This window comes from Empidonax traillii, unplaced genomic scaffold, assembly GCF_003031625.1.
Source record: "Empidonax traillii isolate 1590-97213 ecotype Southwest subspecies unplaced genomic scaffold, ASM303162v1 scaffold632:size372483, whole genome shotgun sequence".
In the NCBI taxonomy this organism is placed as follows: Eukaryota; Metazoa; Chordata; class Aves; order Passeriformes; family Tyrannidae; genus Empidonax; species Empidonax traillii.
In genome coordinates, this window is record NW_020955825.1 from 201,707 (window position 1) to 222,001 (window position 20,295).

The 20,295-nt window shown below is 39.4% G+C and overlaps 1 protein-coding gene across 1 annotated transcript in view; it reads right to left on the reverse strand.

The window, feature by feature from the left end:
- Positions 1 to 20,295, reverse strand: part of LOC114065240 (E3 SUMO-protein ligase NSE2-like) — a 75,404-nt gene that overhangs the window by 43,955 nt on the left and 11,154 nt on the right. Inside the window, exon 5 of the mRNA XM_027898975.1 lies at positions 4,399 to 4,505. Coding sequence (XP_027754776.1) covers positions 4,399 to 4,505 — 107 coding nt within the window. The remainder of the gene's footprint in view (positions 1 to 4,398; positions 4,506 to 20,295) is intronic.

The following is a 20,295-nucleotide window of genomic DNA, read 5'->3' on the forward strand; positions in this document are numbered from 1 at the left end:
ACAATATGGGAAGGCTGTAGCAGAAATAGGGATAAAACCCAAGCACTGATGCAACTTTTTATATTTCCATCTTTTCTTCAGCTCAACACCATCTCATTCCTAGCAATCTTTCAACCAGTCTCTTCCCCATCTGTCTACATGACCTCATGACTTTCCAAGCCCATGTCTTTTACTTTTTTGTCTGCCTCTTCCCATTCTCAATGCTCCCTTAACATGGCTCTTAATTTTTTTCCTTAAATATATCTCTTATGTGTTTCTTCCACCTCACTCAGGTTTGGATTTTATCCTCCCTTGCAGTGTTCAGTCTTAGCAAAAGGCAGACACAATTCCAAGTAAGCCAAAGTGATGTTTGGCAAAGCAGTAACTTGCAAAAAGAAACACTAAGGAAACTTTGACAGAGATACCACTACTACATTCAACACTTCGCTCTCACCTGTAAAAATACAAAATAGCTCAGGTTCTCTTTCCCTGAAGGAGAAGAGCGGTGGGAACACTGCAACATTAGAAAGTTATTTCTCTTGTTCTCTAGATGGATCTACAATACATTGTAATTTATTTTATCTAGAGAAGTCTAGGGACTTCAGAAAATTTACCCCAGTTTTTACAGTCCCAAAGAAGCCAAATGCTTGAAAAGCCAAGTGAGTGATCAGAGTCCACCACCAACACCCCTGCTAATCCAGAGAGCAGAGTGGGAATGAGAGAGCAGGCACAATAGTTGAAATTAAATAATAAGAGAAGCTAAAAATTCACTGAAGTACAAGAAAAATAAAAGAACTTACAAAAAATTAGGGAACAGCCAAACCTGCAGGAACCAAGAACCATGACTCAAGAAGCAAGAACAGGAGAACACAACAAATCAAACGACAGAGCCAAGAACAACTTCCCCTTCCTCACATAAGCCCTTCCTCACAGAGCATGCATACAGTGAGTACTGTATCTTTACGTGGAGATGAGAGAATGCAAAGCCAAAGACTATAGATTTAGGTTGCTACATAAATGGGAAATGACAGTTTTTTACAGTTCAAAGTGCATAAAAATGAGTACCTGGCCTACTGAAGGTGTGCTACCTTCATGGATTCAGCACCCAGCACCTATCTCTGCACAGATACAAAATATGATCAAGTATCTCAACTCTGTGTGTGCATCATGTTCCTGCACACTGGGTGAAAAGAATCCATACTTGGGACGACACAATATGCTGGCATTCTGGCCACTTGGGAGCTCTCCCAAAATAGGGAACACTTGAACTGCCTGTGTCAGCCTGGGTTCCAATCATGTGGGTCCACTTCAAGGGTATAAAGTCTGCAAGAGACACTGCAGCTCCATCAGTCTTTTGCTGTTACACTAAAAGCAACAGTGCTGTCTGAACCTTGCATGGTAAGGACACGAATATTGGTTAATTTATTTTAAAAATACCTATTAAAAATTAAAAAAAGAAACAGCAGCAGAAGTCCAGTCATTACACAGGTACAAGAAAATCCAGTGGCACAGGGAGTTTCCACAGACAAAGGATTTCCCACAGCCTATTGTTGGAAACACTGTGACTCAACTGCTCATTTCTTGCTCAACAGGCTGCTGATTCAACCAGAAGAGGATGCTGGTATGTCTCACCTTCTGCATTCCACCTACTGTAGCCGAAATCAACAAAAAAACTGGCTTTGAAAAAACATGTGACTATATCTCATGCTAGTTTCTAGCTATCTACATGACATACTTTCGCTGTACAAGATCATGTTTTTGTCAATGCCATTTAAAGGTACATACAATAAAACAATAAATCAGGAAATTTAACTGCTGCTATCTCCTTATCTTGCTAAATTCCAGTTGGACATTTCACTGCAAGCAGGTGGTTAGAAGCTGAGTTTAATATGCTTTCAGAGTATAATATGCTTTCAGATTCACTGCTGTATGAAGAAACTACTGACCAGTGAAATTGTCAACATACAAACTTACAAAATAATCAGATAAAAAGTGTTCTGCAGCTGGAGACAAATCCTGTTAGCACTGTGTATGAAGAACAGTCTCTTGTGAAAATTAATGACCTGATGCAACTCCCCAGAGAAAGCCCTCAGGCAAGGAATTCAGATGGAACCAGGGAGCAAGCCAGTGGAGGCTATTTTAAACCCAAGCCTTTCTACAGCTACTTCCAGGTGCAGCCCTAAATGCAGCAACAGTATCTGTTTCCCAGAAGCAGATTTCAGGCTGTCTCTGACAGGTAACTGGAGATAGGCAGTGTGGTTCCAGAGGCAAGGCATGCAGCTGGCTGCCAAAATAAAGCACGAGTTGTTATTTTTCAGAGAACAGACTGTAATTCTGTTCTCCTGCAGAAGTTATATACATTTCCTTCTCATACTCAGAAAGGTTTGTTCAGGATGCTGGCAGGGAAAAGTAGAGAAAAATCCCTAGAGCGAGGTAGGAAGCGGAGACAGGAGAAGTGTGGCTAGAGGCTAACAGATTAGCCATTACCAAATTTATAATCTGTGTAGACGCCAGAACATGTTAAATATCTTGGAGCAGCATTTTTAAAACCTTAGGACTGAAAGAACAGTGAATGAGCTCGTTTTAGCAACACAAATGAGTTCCATTAGGGAAAAAAGGGGGGAAAATGAAAACCAACCTTTCCAGGACTTTCTATTTTTTGCACACCAGCATACATATGAACACAATAGATACTGCTGAATTCAATCCCAAAAATCACAAATGTATCACTGCCCTACCTAAAAACCCACAAAAGTATCTTCATTTCAGTCAAGCAGTTAAACCTGTGCTTAACTTAAAAGATTATGAGTGAATGTACCTGAAGTAAACAGGATTTGGGTGCTTTGTTGGTGAAGGCACAGGCTTACTCTTTATATTCCTAAAGATGTAAAAAATTAGGGTTTTTGCTGATAGATGGAAATAATGAAAGAAGATAAAAAGTCATTGTTGAAATTTACTTGAAATTCCTATCATAACAGTAACATATCCATTAATTAATAGCTTACAAACAAAATACAAACCAGCTATGTTTCACTCAAGTCTGGATATACAACATTAACCTCTAATGATGAGAACTATGTTATGACTTACTAGGAGAGCTTTAAGAATCGTGAATATTCCAAATAAAACGAGAAAGTTCTGAACTATCCAACATAAACTAGGAGGTCTGCAAGATGATGACATCTGAGATGAAATGTATATTTAAAGACTGCATACAGTGCCTGTATTTACTGCTGTCCAACACCTTATGATGTGGACATAGTTTTCAACTGCTTTTAAATATGTATATTTAATTTTTTTAAAGAAGATTTTTCCATCAAGCATCTGACTCAGGATGATTTAAAAAGAAATATTAAAGGAAAACCTTTCTACAAAAGAAAAAGCATCTCAGAATAGAACTAGAACTGTGGAACATGCATTGCTTTGCTCTTCTGTTGTTGCTTTTAAAAGAGCAAAAAGCAATAGCAAAATAACAGCAGGGTAGGTTTAATTTAAAAGCTCTACTACCTTCAAGTTTTGAAACAGAGATTTCCCATCTTGAAGGCAAATCAGGGATGTGCTTTTGCCTTTTCTAAGAAATCCATACAAAACCAAGAAGTCAATTTGCAGACACACACTAGACTAGGTTACTCAGGAATTTGAGTTCTCTAGGCTCGATGTGGCTTGAAAATAAAGGGATTAAGTCCAGCCTGCCCTGGGACTGCCTCCTTCCTGCCTGGCTCTGCTGTGGATCCCTTGCCTGCTCCTGGCCAGGCTGCGAGGCGACGGGATGGGATGGGATGGGATGGGATGGGATGGGATGGGATGGGATGGGATGGGATGGGATGGGATGGGACGGGACGGGACGGGATGGGACGGGACGGGATGGGAATGGGATGGGACGGGATGGGAAACCCGCGGCCGCGGTGCCCCCTGGCGGTCGCTGCCGGCACAGCCGAGCCGGGGGTTTGTCGGTCCCGTGACCAAGTGGAGAACGAGACCCTGGTTAATTGAGCAGGTAATTATAAGCACCTGCAAAGTCAGACGGCAGGCAGGCTTTAAAACATCGGTTCCCTACTGCCACAGCCACCGGTTTGTTCCCAAAATCAGCTGCCTCATCCATCTGCACTTCCATCTTCCACAATACACAAGGCAGGTATCACCCAAGACTAGGTTGTCTTAACTACAGTGTCCTCAGTCATTCTCCAAGCATTACCCTTCTCACGTTTCCACTGGTGTGAGTTTGATGGGGAGGAATTAGAAACTCTTATCATACTGGGAAAAAAAATACATAGTTGCACCAGCAACTTCAGTATTTTATACCTGCCAAAGATCTATCTTTGCAACCATGTATTGATTTAATGTAACAGTTGTATCTATTAAAAGATAATATTTAAATAAGGATAGGTTTTCATAACGTTATTAGAAGGGGCCATTTACCTGATTTACTGTTTCCTCAAATGCTCTTATATAATTATTAAGATCTCTGTCCATTGCAGCAAATTCTAACATGACTTTTTCCATACTGGTAACATCCTCTTCATCATCTGCAAAATAAAACATTTGGAACATGGATGATCAGCTGTAATATTTTCAGGCAGTATTTCTTCTTTGCAAGTATTTTATTTACAATATTGATACTGTGAATGTCTAAAGCATATGTAAGTCTCAGCAGGTGTTTTCAAGCTCCTCAAACATATACTTCTTTTTTCCTATTTTGCAACTGTAATCTTTTACATTTCTTGGGTAACTCGAACAAACAGCTTACTCAGAAAGACACTTCCCTGGTTTCATGTGAACAAGAGAGAGTGTGTGTAATTTCATCTACCAACACCTAGTCATTAGGCAATCAGGATATTTTCTGCAAAAGTTATATTTCATGACTCATCACATTGCCTCAGAAATAGTCAGAAGAAACTTAAATGCCCTCTCAGTACAGTATAGTTCACAGCTATAATTAGACCCCTTATCCCCAATAAACACAGCTACTGGAAAATCAAAAGAGAGCCAGCGTTTTATAACACGGGAAATAATGGAGGACTGAATAGCATTGGTTCAAGCAGTAAAATTCTAATTGCCTGGGAAAATCAATTAATACATGCGATTAGTAAATCACATCCACTTTTATTTTTCTTCTGCTTTCCTCCTAATTTCATTCCTTTCATCTCTAACTGCACCTCTGCTTTCCTGTTGTAATGTTGCTGTGCATCTGCTTAGCTGGATAAGGACCCTTTGTAGATGCTACGGGGCTGAACAGACTCTGTCTGACTGACAGAACCGCATGAACCACGCCAAATCCTGCCAACTGCAGGAGGACAGCCAGCCACGAGCCCCTAACCCATGCAGGAAAACCTAAGTTTCCACTTCTGCTACTCCCATTTATTCCTGCCCTGCAGCTTCCAGGTAGAGAGAAAACAGCTGGAAGCAGCTGGAAGCTGTGAAAGAGCCCCAGAGTCTGCCATGCAGCATTAGGGGTTATCATTTAATGGAGTGTTCTTCTTTACGAGCAGTTAAGTAGCCAATCTGTGCTGTTACTTTTAGGAAGAAAATTGTGGTACAGCTTTTTAAACTACTTTTTTGTGAAGAAAGGGAAATGTCTTCTGATCTGACAAGCCAGTACGCTGCCTAAGTTGCTAACTGTATTATTATGTTAGTGCACAAAAATCTGTCTCTGCAGAGAGCTAACACAAAGCACTGTATATGGCCATCAGCTTGAGAGCAAAATCTGAAGCAGATCACTCAGGGACAGAAGTTCCATACCACTGATGGATCCAGGAGACTGAGGAAAAGTGCTAAGATATATTTACACAAAAAGTTACATAATAAGCCATTCTATTTTGTGAACATGGCAATTACAGTTGTGACGTTTCCCTTAATTATATATAGGCTTGGTATGTATCCATTTTTCATTAAGTAGATGAATGGATGGATACTGCAGACAGAATCTTGGCATTCCTGCAACTTTCTTCTGAATAGTCAGCATTTCCCTCTCCCCTTTCCCTTCCCTCCCACCCTATTTCCATATCCTATCTGGTAACTATGATCATACTCTTTCCTTCCTGCAAGGAAGCATATGAAGTGCCTCCTTCAAGGCTGACACAAATGGCACTCCATGAATCACAGGAAAGGTTTGTGTAGCAAGTAACTGTCATTCTCCACCCATGGCCAAAATGAATCATATCCACAACATAAAGAAACTACAGTGGCCTAAATTTATTTTTTTTTTTTTTAGGGGAAGAGAAGTGCATTGTTAAACACCAAGAGAGCTGTATTAATGCTGTCTTTCCTAATAGTTAAAAAAACCTTTAGGTAAGGAATAATAATGTTTCATGCAACTTGAGAGATGCCTTAAAATAAAGCTCTAAGTGGTGGAACACAGCTCAGGCAAGAGGGACATTAACTACATCCTGCCCCACGTTCTTCATGTGCTGACTGTTCCACACATCCACCAGCTTGCTTTAAGCCCCAGTGCTGCTCACTGCTGTCTCCTTGTTGCTGTTGTTTCATGCACAGGCTGCGTTCTACACACTGGGAAACTGCTGAATGCATCACTAGTGCGTGGTCACAGCCTGCCCTCGGAGGCACCACAGACATACAGACAGGTCTGAATGACTGCATACAGGTCAGTGATTGTCCACACATAGATCTGAAGGACTTTATAAAGGTCAGTGGCTGTTCATACCCTATTTCTGCTCACTGACACATTAACTAGAGTCCATTTTCTATCCGCAGTCCAATCCATACTCCAGGGCACTGACAGTTAAGAGGAAATCTATGTTGTTCCCAGCCACGCACCTCCCCATCTCCTAAATAAGATTTAAAAGAAAACTTACTTTATAGGCTATTCTATTTGCCTTTTAAAAACCTTTATTGTTCCACATTACACACAGCAATAACCTGCTGTGCAAGGCTCCTCTGCTTTCCCTTCCCCTAAGGAGCTAAGAACACTTCTGCCCCTCCCTGGTAAGGAGCAGATGCAGGGCAGAGCTTGGGTGCACACAAGGAGAAGATGTGAGCGACTCCATGGGAGTGTAAAGTTTTACAGCTCACCAGGGCAGAGATCCCAGCACCTTCAATGTTTCCTTACAGCAGACTCCACCGTAAAATAATCAGAACACACTAGTTGACCTGATCTTACGAGGGAACAAGAAATTAGAGAAAAAAAAGACTTGCTTCTCCTCACCACCATCATACAACTCACTCTCACAAGTCCCACCAACGCCTTAGTTTAACAGCACTATAGTATCAAGAAGAATCAAAATTTAATAATTTCATCAGGACTTTGAACAATTCAAAAGGCATTGTCTGTTACCCACTCTGCAAGCCCCGCTGCTGCTTTTATTTCAGTTGTGAGGACAACAGTGGAGATTCATGGTAAAGAGATTCGAGGCACTGACTCTCTTCCAGCAGACTGTGAGCACACTGACTGCTGAATACCCTCCAGCCAGACTCCAGCTACAAAGCCAGCTTACTCTCCAAAGTACTCAAACCTTGCACTCACTCTGCAGACCAACAACCCAGCTTAACACCAAAATCAAACGCTTTGCAAGTGCAAGTGCTGTACCAGTGCCTTTCTGTTATCTAATCAAAATTTATCCTCATCTTATTTCTAACTCATATCTAAGGAATGCATTCCAAACTCTCTGCATATGCTTTTAGCTACTGCCACAAAATACCATCAAAGTTGCATACTGTAGTTGTCTCCTTGTTATCTACACTAAATATGTTCAGTTTAGTAAGCATTTCTTCACAAGTCATTACCCTCACCACTCAGAGATTATACATTTTGCAATATTTCATTTTTTACTCACAGAAAGCCCAGTCCAAGGCCATAATTTCATTTTCAAAGGCCCATGCACATCAAGTTAAAATTAGCTGGCTGAATATGCAGAGTTCATGTTATAAATTCCAGCTTGCATGATTTCATGATCTCTTATTATAATGGAAAAAGGAATATTATTCTGAAAAGTCTCCCTACATATTAAAAAACAACACTACATAAAGTGACAACCAAGAATTCAATTTTTCATTTCTAAAGAGACCAAAGTGATCATGTTGAAGTGCTTTACTGCTGATTTAAACCATAATTAGTCAGGGCTGAGTTGTGTATCATGAACCCACAGTGTTAAAACAGAAGTTGCAATAACAGGATAGAGTCAAGTCAGCACTGATTTAATACTTCCTATACTAACAGTCATCTAAAATCTATCAAAAAAAATTGCATTTCCTTCTCATATCTGAGTTCATATTTACTTCAGTTCCCTGCATACATCCACAAGTTTGCAAAATTTCTAAAGATTTTTCACAACTACCTCTTTCTGTGCAAAAGTTACCACATTGGTATTTGCTTATTTGGGGTATTACAGCTGCCCTGCAGCCAGCACACAGCAATCCAAATAAGCATTCACTTCCATCACAGACTATCTTAAACACAAAATAGTCTGGAATACCATGACATTACAGAAAGGCTCTAAACTTGCAAATATAACAGTATTTAAAATGAATGCTTAAGCACAGACAACGTGGATTAACGTAAATACATACATACTGTCATACATTTATAGTCTTGTCTAACAAAAGTCAAACTTTAAAGAAAACAGGACATGTCAGTTCTACCTCTTGCACTACATACTAGTTTGCTTTGAAATTCAAGGCCACATGCTGTTTTGCCCATCGAGGCAGAAGACTAATGGTATACCATTTGTCCACAAATTTTGACAGTAGATTTCAGACTTTTAAAACATTTAAAACAAAAACATCAGTCACTTGAGCTATTAGCAACAGCAGTAGTAGGCAGTTGTCTTCATACGCACCAGCAGCAGATAAAATGCACGCTTTGCCAGCAGGTTTCAAGTTACTCCTGACAGCAGATGAACACAAGCTCCCCACTTGACTTAGTTCCATCTTCTGCAGGAGAACGTACATTCTCAGTTCAGGATACAGCTAAGCATTTTTGCTGTCATTTTTCCTTCATTTTGAAAACCAGAAGTGTTAAGACTCCCCTCTGGACCCCCAGTTTTGGTCTTCTCAAAACTGTTGATAACGCAAACTGGACAGCAGATCTTGAAAAAAACTTTTAACCAACCCACAATCTTTAAGAATAGATTCTTGGAGAAGACAGTAGCAGCATGCCCCTCTAATATATGGATGATCAGTAGTGAGAAGATACAGACCTGGGTAGGATACCACTGTCTTATTTCCCTCCCCTGTCTAGATAGGCATGAACCTGACGTGCTACTCCAAGCTACACAAACCAGGAAGAACCTAAACAGGAGTTTGCTTCTGCAGCAGTGAGGGTACATCTTCACTTTTTCTCCTGCGGATACATGGACAGCTTCTCAGAAAACTCTCGCCGAAGAAAATTTCTTTCAAAATCTCATCTCCCTGACCTGTAATATATTTCACCTATCAGGCTGCAAGAACAGCAGAATGCTAACGCAGAAAATTCTAAACTAAATGAAATCAGAAGCCATACAAATGAACAGTAAAAGACTGGACAATACCCATTTCATCTCCTGAGAGCAGGTATCCTCACAGAGAGAAATGCTTGGAAGTAGAATGTCCAAAAAATCTCTATGGAGCCCTTTAGATAGGAAACTAACCATTGTGGTTCACAAGACAAGAAAAATTTTTACTGAATAAAGGTCCAACAACCATACAAGGAATGGCAATTGGTGGAGTAAAGGGGAATTTGAGGCAGTAATTGCAAAATTTCCTTCCATGTAACAAGCAGTTCATTAGCTAGGCCTAATGAAACCTCCAGCTTCTCAGGAAATGCCTTAACTGGGTCGTAGAGTATTTGAAGCCGTATTTTCCCCCTGTCTCCTAATGAAGCCATTCTGCTTGCATAGAAAGCTTTCATATACACAGAGTCAGACACAGAGCATGCAGGAACGATTTTACAGATCATTCACCTTCACCTAGATACCAGGACTCCAGTGAAAGGTAGGTGTGTCTCACAAAATGAAATCTCATGAATCACAGAAAGAGAAACCTACACTAGGCGGGTGGCCCTGCTTGAGCAGGGGGGTTGGACAAGACAACCTCCAGAGGTCCCTTCCAACCTCATCCACTCTGGGTTTCTATGACATTCCTCAATATCCAACAACCTCATCTCTAAACCATTCTTCTGGAAGATGGTTGAAAGTGAGTTCAAGTCCTCTCAAGCAAAGAAGGAAGTTGAATATGAGTTTCTGGTATTCTATCAAAGAAAAAAATCTGAGTAGAGGTGACAATAGTGTGTGAGGCAGAACTTGTAAAGGCAAGAGCAGCACAGGATGACACAGATTGCACCAGAACTATTGCCTGTGAATGGTTTTTAAAGTTTCATCTTATTTTCTATTTGGGTTCTGTAAGAAACTGCAAATCAAACTGCAATACTTGGATTTAGGTCAAGCATTTTCCTGTACCTGAATAAAAGTCTTCTGAGGTTTTATTTGGAAAGGAAAGGGCTGTGCTTTTCAGTCTGGATTTAAACATTTGTTTTATTCAGCAAGTAACGGGAAAAAAATCTTTAATTATCCATTTCTCTCTGCTTATTTTTTATTTTAAAGTAAAATGAGCCAAGAGTGTCTGGTAGATTACAGACTACACCTGATGAAAACTCCCTTGGCTGGTTTTTGATTACAAATCATTTCCCTGTAGGCTATGACGGTCTGAAATGGAAAAGGACAAGGGTCAGTGGCCCAGGAGGATCCTGCCAATCCCATGGAAATGAAACCCCAAGTACATTTTATTGTAGAGAGTCAGAATTTCAACAGAAACAGACCACACAGGGTCTGAACACCCACCTTGAAACATCTCAGTTGCTGAATGCCCAGTTTGAAACGTCTCAAGGGGCCAGCATTTCCATCAAGTGGGTGTTGCACACATTCTGAAAAGAGTCATCTCAGAGTGGGCACAGAGAAACTGAGGCACCCAGAATTACTAACCACTTTTGAAAATAACTACATTATTCTATAATAATCATGAAACTTTTGCTCAACATGAAACTCCCTTAAACTCCATTGCCAGCTGAACTAGGCCAACAGGGTTTTTGAAAGCAACTTCCTTATAGTACTTTTTCCCCCAAGCCTATCAGGGGAAGGTTTAAAAGTCATAATGATCCCAGTGTAGACTTGAGAGCAGTAACAAAGATCTATCTTACCAGATATTTCTGCCACAGTATAAAACAGACTGCAGTGTAAAGCATGGCAGCAACTCTGAACACCCACTGACAATATACTGAGCCAATGAAATAAACAGGCTCTCACACAAGAGTTTGATTTAGCAAAACACTCCAGTATGTGCTGACGTGCTTTGCTGTATAAAATCCGAAGTAAAATATTATTCAACACAAATGGAGATGGTTTAATTTAGGCTGAGGCACACGAATAATACAAAGACATCAACTAATCTCTCATAGAAGTAAATAGACTTTGCTACAAAACAGAAAGAAAAAATTAGTCTTTGTGCATATACATATTTTTTGCTACTGTAACTTGATGACACAGAATCAAGACTTGAAGACAGGTAGTATGTGCAATTTCCCCAAACAAAAATGGCATTTTGCTTGACTAAATACTAAAGCCCATACAACTCCCAGACTACTTTACTTCCCTCCATTCAGACAAAAGAGACCAGCACTTGAACAGCATCTCTTTTCTCCTTACTAAATTCCAAGGCCATGGTGAGGTTAATCTTTATTTTACCAATTCATAGCTACTTAATTCTGCAGAAAGACCAATTTAAAGTTAACAAAGACAGTGTAACTAGTAAGAAGAAGCACTGAAAGAAGGATAAAACATTTTCAAGATGCAACAGTTTCAAGAAGAAACTCAAGATTCCCACTGTTGTAATTCTGCACCAGTTCCCTGGCACTGCTATGATATCCATCCAGAATTACAGTTCCCTCTTCAGCAGATGAGTAAATAAGCGTTCCTCAACACTTGCTGCATCCACAAGCCCAAGAACAGAATGACAACAGCAAGGAAAGTTCAAGTACATTTTCTTTGCAACAAACTAAGTTTCACAGGTCATTTCCCCAGGCACTCATCTTTGCTGTTCCTCTTATGATCCTCCTCTGCTGCCCATCAGCCAGAATAATATGACTTTTCCTAGGGTAATACTATAAACTGGATTAATTAAACAATACAAGCTAAAAATAGCAATCTGTCCTCCAAACACAAACACAAAACCCCAAAACCATGGCATTCCAGTAACGGAATCTGAAGTGCAGATATTTAAATAGTTGCACCAGCACAACTGAGGGAGTGGCAAACTGTTAGCAGGGTGGAGATGGGGGGAAAGGTTTTCCTAAGTCAACTTGTTTGCCAAGAAAAAGGTACAGGAATCACACTTGTATTTTCAGAATAAGTACAAGGCATATGTTACCTTCACCCAGAAATCTGACCAATCTGTCCTAAAATAAATAACAAACGTCCCCCATGTTTTCCTAAATATATATATTTTATATATATGTATGTAATGTAATGGCCAGTCTTCGCGAACGAAGAACCGGGGAAGGTCTTTACACCTTCCAGCCTGCGCATTGGATTTTTTAGGTGAGACACAGTGTGCGCGGAACTGAGCCCACCCTTTAATCCTGAGGTTCATCTGCCGGGGCCAAGCGAGCTTGGACGGTGGCAGCGAGGTCCTCAGGACGTAGATGGATTGCCTTATGGGCTAACGAGCTCCATCTGCCCGGGGAGTGGCCCCGACCGGGAATCGAACCCGGGTCTCTGCGGTGACAGTGCAGCGCCTTTACCCCCTAGACCACCAGGGGCTCCCAATATGTATATGATACATACACACATACATACATATATATATATATGCACACACATATATCCTTCTCATTGGATTTCAACATATGATGAAATTAAGGCTGAAAACAACATTCACTAATAAATTTAATGGGAAAGGATTTTCCTATGACTAACAAAAAGTTTCTTGCCTGTGGAGGCATGGACATGTCTGCACCACACAATAGAGCGAGCCCGAGCTGCTGCTGACCTTCCTTCCTAAAACGAGAGATAGGAGGGTTGGAATTATTTAAAAACAAGGGGCTTAGTGCTGTCCTCCTTCTACCCTCTTTCTCCTCTCAGAACTTGATACGGTAACATTAGAATTTGGGTAAAAATTTCCTCGAAATATTTTCCCTCACAAGAAACAGTGAAATACTTGTTAAGGTGCTGTAATTGCTACTATTTGATCCCTCGGAACACTTTTTAAAATTGATATTTCACATTAAGTATTTTATTTTGAGACTTTTAATGTGTCTTTACAATTCTATAAAAAGCTCACAGTCTGCTTTATATGTGTGGTTTACCCTGGAAATTAATATGAGCAAAATAAGTTTATTATTATCATTCCAACAAGTTCAATTCTAACTTGTTAGATCTTTTTTTAAGCACAATTTCTTCTATATTACACAAGATCTCTACTGGCACATTATGAATTCTACAGAGATAATCCATGCACTTTTTGTTTACAAGTCAACGGTATTAATGCTTTCTGTTGCCAAAAAAACAATTCTTCTCATATTTTAAATTGCACCGACAGGTGGAAAACAAATATTTTAGTGTGAAGTGCAACTCTGTCTCTAATAAAAAGCATGATTGTTATTAGCCAGCAGTAAACTGTACCAATTAGGTTTTTCACAAGAAAAGCTTTGTTTGTGTTAATTAATCTATTATATTTCTCATCTCAGAGAAGCTCGTTCAAAGTGCACCTTCATAAACTAAACGCAGTAATTACCCAGAATTTCCTTCATTTGGGGGAAATGGGAAATGGGTTGGAAAATGTATTTTTCAGAAACAAAAACAATTAGTAAAGATAGGAAAACAAACCCTTTTCTCTCAAGACCTTCAAAATTCTCAGGAACATTTACTTCTCTGTCCAGAACTGGAGGCAGCCTAGCTCAGAGCTAACAAGCCCTCATCAGAGATTATCTAATCAAGTGTGATGTTTCAGTAAATGTTAAAGCAGTAGAACATGTATCAAACAGGAAGGTAGGACCAAAACAATCCCTCACTGTCTTATTTCAGCTCAGTTCAGAGGTCATAGTTACATTAACACACACAAAAAACCCCCAAGAGAATCCAAAATAAGTTTCCACAACCAGCTGCAACAGCTTCACACAGACACAAAGGAACCCTCATCAAGCACTCCAATGTTAATGTTACTGACCCAAAATGAAACAGATGGGGGAAGAAAAATGCCAGAAAATGTCTGGGTTTTAAATGTCCAGTATTTTGATTAGATACGTACAAACATTATTTTTTTCTCTGAACCCACTATAGATTAGTCTCCCAATCTGTATTTCTGCTTCTACAACCCTTGGCATTACTGACTTCAGAATTCAGAGAACATAATCAGTAGTTTCAGACAGAGCACTACTGCTCTCTGACTACCCAGGGCACTGGTTGTACTGCAGCCAACCAGCTCAGGATGGGAAAACAATCCAGTTTTATGGGCAGCTTTTTAGACAGATCTGGCTGGAAGGCAACTCCACATTTAAACCACTGCATAAAGCAGTGAAGTGCCTCACAACAGGGCTGACAGTAGTCCACATATATAAAGGGATAAACCACAAGCAAATCAGATTCATAATATACAGCTGACAGTGGAAAATTTGGGATTTTTAATTCAGAAACAATGGTTTGATAGATTATCAGAAATGTGAAAGTTAGTGGAAACTGATATAAGTATCATCTCCAAAGTTAACTGTTTGTTGAAAATGTAGATACTAGAGCTGACAGACAAAACATAACCAAGGTTAAACTAAAGGGAGTCTGGAAAACCAATGTCTCATGCAAGCAAAGGTCAACTAATGTTCCCCACATAAAACATCCAAATCAGATGAAGCACTCCAAGTGCTAATCACGCTGCAATACTACAGCTAGGACTTTCAGAGCCCATAATTCCTCAAAGTGACCAAAAAACCCTCAAAACCCTAACACAAAAAAAAACAACCCACAGTGTAATCCTCCTACACAGACAAGGCAAAGGCAAAGACTGCACACAAACTGCAAGCGTAATGAAAACCAGCATTTCTTTCTGCCTCTAGCAGGCTTCCTTTGCATAAAACCTCTTCTGTGAATTGGCAGATCTCCCCTTTTTGGCATGAATTGCTGGTATGTGGCATTCATTCTGTTGCTTGCACGCTGGCAAGTGACAGAGCTGAATCTTTCCATTGCTGGAATTTCATTTCCCACAAAGTTCATACAAAAAATTTGTCCTACTATGAGGAGCTGCTACTTTGTTATCATGTGGAAAATGCACATCTCTGTGCAAAAAAAGGGCAATGCAAGTCTGCATTCCCTGGGTCTCACATACATGCACAAATATTTATGATTTTGAGAGGAACCAGGAATTTATTTGATGGCTTACAGTCCAGCACAGATGATGGTCTCTCAGAATGTTTTTTAGATAACACTGTTATCTTTGCCCATAGTAGGAAAGAAGGAGCTTTGAGAGAGAGGCCTTACAGCTTTTAAGGGGGTAGTTTTGAAAAAAACCAGAAATACAAATTGAAAATTGAATGTGGAAATGTTCTGTAACTAGATAGGAAGTAGAAGGCTCCCTCTGTTCTGGTAAACTACCACAGACATTGTGTTACTAAAATAAATTCAATTCAGAACCATACACTACGCTTGAGATTTGTGTAGCTGACACGCACTAGTTGAGAGAATTCTCTCCCCTTTATACTGATTCGCTTTTGAATTTTGTTTAATTTAAAATCTGTTTTTCCATAAAAGTGACTAGGCCAAGTCTCTACACCGAAATACGTTCAGTGGAGGAGAAGTCTTGATTACCTTGAGACATCAGGACAGACTATACGCCTCCAACAAAGCATGGATATAAACTAAAAATACCAGAGAAATATAGAATTTGAATGAGTTATGGCATACCTAATCGCCTCAAAAACATCTGTGAATTAGATCCACACCCACAAGTAATAAACTTCAAAATATAAAAAGTCTTGTGAAAATGTCACATTAATCTACACATACAGTAAAAAGTCTACTCACCCACTGCTTACTAAGACGATTAGTAAGGAAATCACAAGTTAAACTTTATTCATCTGCTTAAGAAAAATAGGAAAGAGGTTGCAAGGTTGATTTAACTCAGAAGATATTATTGTCACTTGACATTTACATGCAATGTATAATTCCATTCCCACTTACAGTCTGGGGAAAGCCTGTTAAAATTACTTCCTTAATGTGTGAACACGTCTTTGAATTGTGTTCTTTTCATCTGCCACCTTCTCCTTAAGCCAGCTGGTTCCTTTTGTTAAGTCTTTTTTAATAAGAAAGTTCATTACATGCAGTTTATGGAGCAGTTTGAGATTGTCAGTGCTGCTCTGAAATCCTGCACATGCATATTTCTGAGCACTTTGTAACATTTGTTGATAATGCCAAAAGGGCAAGGAGGTTCACATACACATATAACCAACAACTCCAGCACAGGACTAATCAGAAGAACCACATCTACCTTCTCATTTTTGTCCACATGAACCAGTCCTCCTTCAATTTATATGTCAGACTACTCTTCCCATTTGTAAAAGCAACACCTTTGTGGAAACTACAGAAGTTGCTCACATGTGAGACACCATAAGGAAGGCTTTCAAATATCTTCTGTCATCTCGAGAACAACCAGCATATTGTTCTTCTTAATCCTTTTGCTGTGGCTTTCTTACTTCTTGCTTCTCCTTGTCCTTCATTACACATTTCTTTACCACTTGCCCTTCTCCCTTTCTCTTCCTCCTCATCCAGTTCCCCAATTCCCACTCTTTTTTTTCCCCTCAGTACCTGAAAGACCAGTTTTTGATTCTTTCTCTATAAGCAGGTGATATCTTCCCAGTTATCACAATCTTTGTGGGTCACCTCTTACTTTTTCCCATCCTTTAATATAATAGCAGCTCTAACAGACTCATGGCTGTTGATTGTCTTTTACTGGCATTAAGGTCCATTAACACACAAAAAAAACCCAAACTGAAACAACAATAACAAAAAGGGCATAAGCTCACCAGTCATTAATAGTAACTGCTGTGTGGTGCACAGTTTGGGAACTAACCCAATGCAAACAATGCCTGAGGGTGGCTGGGACAGCAGTGTGTGACAGCAGTGTGTGACAGCAGGTTACTTGGTTACTACATGCTCTACACAGAAGGCTGGTGTTGTGTGATGCTCATCGTGAATGTCACACCCTTGTTCAATGTCTAAGAGGGGTACACGGATTGTTCTGGTTTTTTTCCTTTTTTATAAAATAATGTGTTGACTGTATGCCAACAGTTCTGCAGATGAATCCCTATCTTCAATGGCACATAGTGTAAAATTTGGGCAAAGGCTCATTCTAGACCAACAAGCATGAGACTAAATCCTACTCATTGAATTTTCCTTCAATAAGCTCTTTCAGTATTTCAAAGAAAGAGCAATACAAAGAACTCATGCCTGGAAAGTGAGACTTGCACCAGGACTGACTAAAGCAACTCAATTTGTGAAGTTAGGTAAGAGATGCTAAAGGTGACTTAATCTACCACTACCATCCTGAAAATTTCTGAACATATGGGGCTCTTTGAATATCAGACAGAAATATAAGATCCAATGCCTGAAAACTCAAACAAGAAAGAAAACACACTGTTTATTTGGAGATAGGACGGATTCTTCAGCTGACCTTTTGCTAAACTGTGGGTTTCACTGTAAATTTTCTTTCCACAAGCAGTTTTCGTAGCACATTTTTGAAGCAGTCTAAAATTTTCACTCTTCACAAAATATTCTTTATCATCCCACTAATAAATGTCAGACTACCCTCCTGTTGACATGGCTGTAGGTCCACTCATAAATTTCATCTAAGTGCAAATCCTCACTTAGTGCCCTGTGTATATTTCCGTGGTTCAAACCATTTCATATTACCTATAATGGCTCTTGGAGTTGTGACACTTCCTATTTGTCAATTCACAAAAGGTAAAGATGACATTTTTGTGAGGCTGTTGTCTTCTGATGCCTTTTACTTCTCCTGTACACATATTTTTCCTGGCTACCTATCTCCTGCTTTATCCAATCACCACCATTACAGACAACTCACATGATTGTTAGACTCTTGCAATATAATTTCCCCAAGCACAAAGGGCATAAGCAAAAACAGAAGTGAGTATCTAGACAGGAATTTAAGATAATTCATACATCCTCCCAACACACTCCTGACATCTTTTTTTATTGAAGGGAAACTCATGCCTTGTGAACTTCAGTGACTTGCTCAAGGCCACAGTGAGATGCCAATTTGAGGCCTCAAGGACTCAGTAAAATCAGGTTCAAGAGTATCTCAGTTGTTTTATCTTTTTCATATAATGCTATTACGTATTCCTTGTTCTTCTTCAGAAAAAAGGGAAAAGAAAATGAGAAGGCAAGTAAAATAATCTGTGAAAATTATAATAAAAATATTTTAAAGAACCAGTTCAGACCACCAACCTCTGTCTGCCCTCCAAAGGACAGTGTTTTTCATGGGTCTCAGTGTCAGTACTGATAAGGAACATACAAGTCTTACATGTGATTCTGACTGATAAAGAAAACATTCCCCTTTAAATTCCTGGAATTTAATCAGTACATATTATAATCTTCATTCTTCACTAGAGTGTCAGCATGCTATATAACATTGGTGTAAATTTCAAAAAACATGTCATAAAACCTGGATTTGAGTCAGAGAGACTTTTTCCTTTTTTTAACCTGAAAGTATTAGAAACTTCTTAGAATTAATTCTATGTTCACTGACAAAAAAAACTTTTTTGAGTATAAAAAAAGAGAAAGGTAAAAACCAATCACAAGTTCTTGAATTCTTGAAGACAAGAACAAAGAAGAGAAAGGAAAAGAAAGGGTTTTTTGTTTTTTTTTTAAAGTACCTTGTGTGTAATTGGAAAGGGATCAGGATGAAGTTTCAGAATGATCATGTCTACATAAGGGCTTCTTTCATGTTTTGACCAAACACTGAGAACATGTCAGCACAATGCTTACTTTTCACCCAGTTAAATCTTTTCCTAATGGAAAGAATCAAGAAAAGAAATACAATTGCTTTATATCCTTTATCTTTCTAAATGCTGCCAACCCCAGATTTTTTTCTACTTTTGTGGGTTCCTCCTCCCTCTCTAGTTATTTAGGCACACAATTAGATCACTGAAAGCTAAATACTGATCTACTTAAATTGATAAAAATTAAAGCTTTCAGAGTGGGTTCTTCAAAGCCCACACTACTTTCTATATATATCATATGCCTCTACATTTAAGCAGGAGTTAGCGGTATTTTCTTATTGCCACATTTCTGTGGCAGAAATATGATGATAAGAAAATGACAGATTAATACACTACAGAGAATATTTTCATACAGTAAATTACTCAGATAAAATATTCCTCTCTGGCTTTTGTTCAAAGAGGCTGATTTATCTTTGTGCTAAAGAGCCCACACAAGACCTCTGCAGTACTTCATAGTATTTCGGAGCTGGAACAGACCATTAGAATCATTCTATTCTGATCTCATGCATAGCAGAGGCCAAAGAACCTCACCCAGCAATTTCAAGCCTATAACTTACAGCTGTAAGCTCAATCGTTCTCTCAAGGTTAACATCACTAGAGCACAGAGGGTCTCCAAGAAGGTCTATACAGCATTTAAATCCCACTTATTATCTATTTTGAAGAGTACTGAGATTTTATGAGGTCTACGACACAGAGAAATTTATGGTGACTATGGGTACATGAGGTAACCCACCAGGAGACTGCAAATCTCCCCGACTCACAATGACCTTTGGGGGAGAAAATTACCCACTGCCTTGGAAAAATACATTAGAGAACAGAATATGCACACATACATAAGCACGTGTGCATTTGACATCAGACACTATGTAAATACGATCTACCAAAACTTGAGAAAAAAAAATTGTGCAGTTTTCATCTGAGCACTCAAAAGAGTTCTGACACATACCAAGACTGTCCAGGGTACGACCTTCTGTTCAGGTGCAAGCTGTCAGTACATTTCCATGAGAATGCACTAAAGACAGTTATTCAGCAAGATAGCTGTAAATCAGGACTGGTTTCACTCTGACTGATACTCTCTAGTTCAATGCTACGTACAAAATGCAACGATCTGTATCGATCTCATAATACAAATTCTCTTTATCTCTATTAGTCTTAATCCTCGGTTTATATTTTATTGTTACTAAATGCAGGAGTACAGTGATAGGGCACCAACACCTCTAAATCCAGTCTGTGAGGGAGTTCCATAGTGCCACAGCAGGTGAAGGATCAAGGGCTCGATCTGCAGGGAAAGGCTTTGCTGCCACCTAAAGGGCCTCTCTTTCCTTGGAACC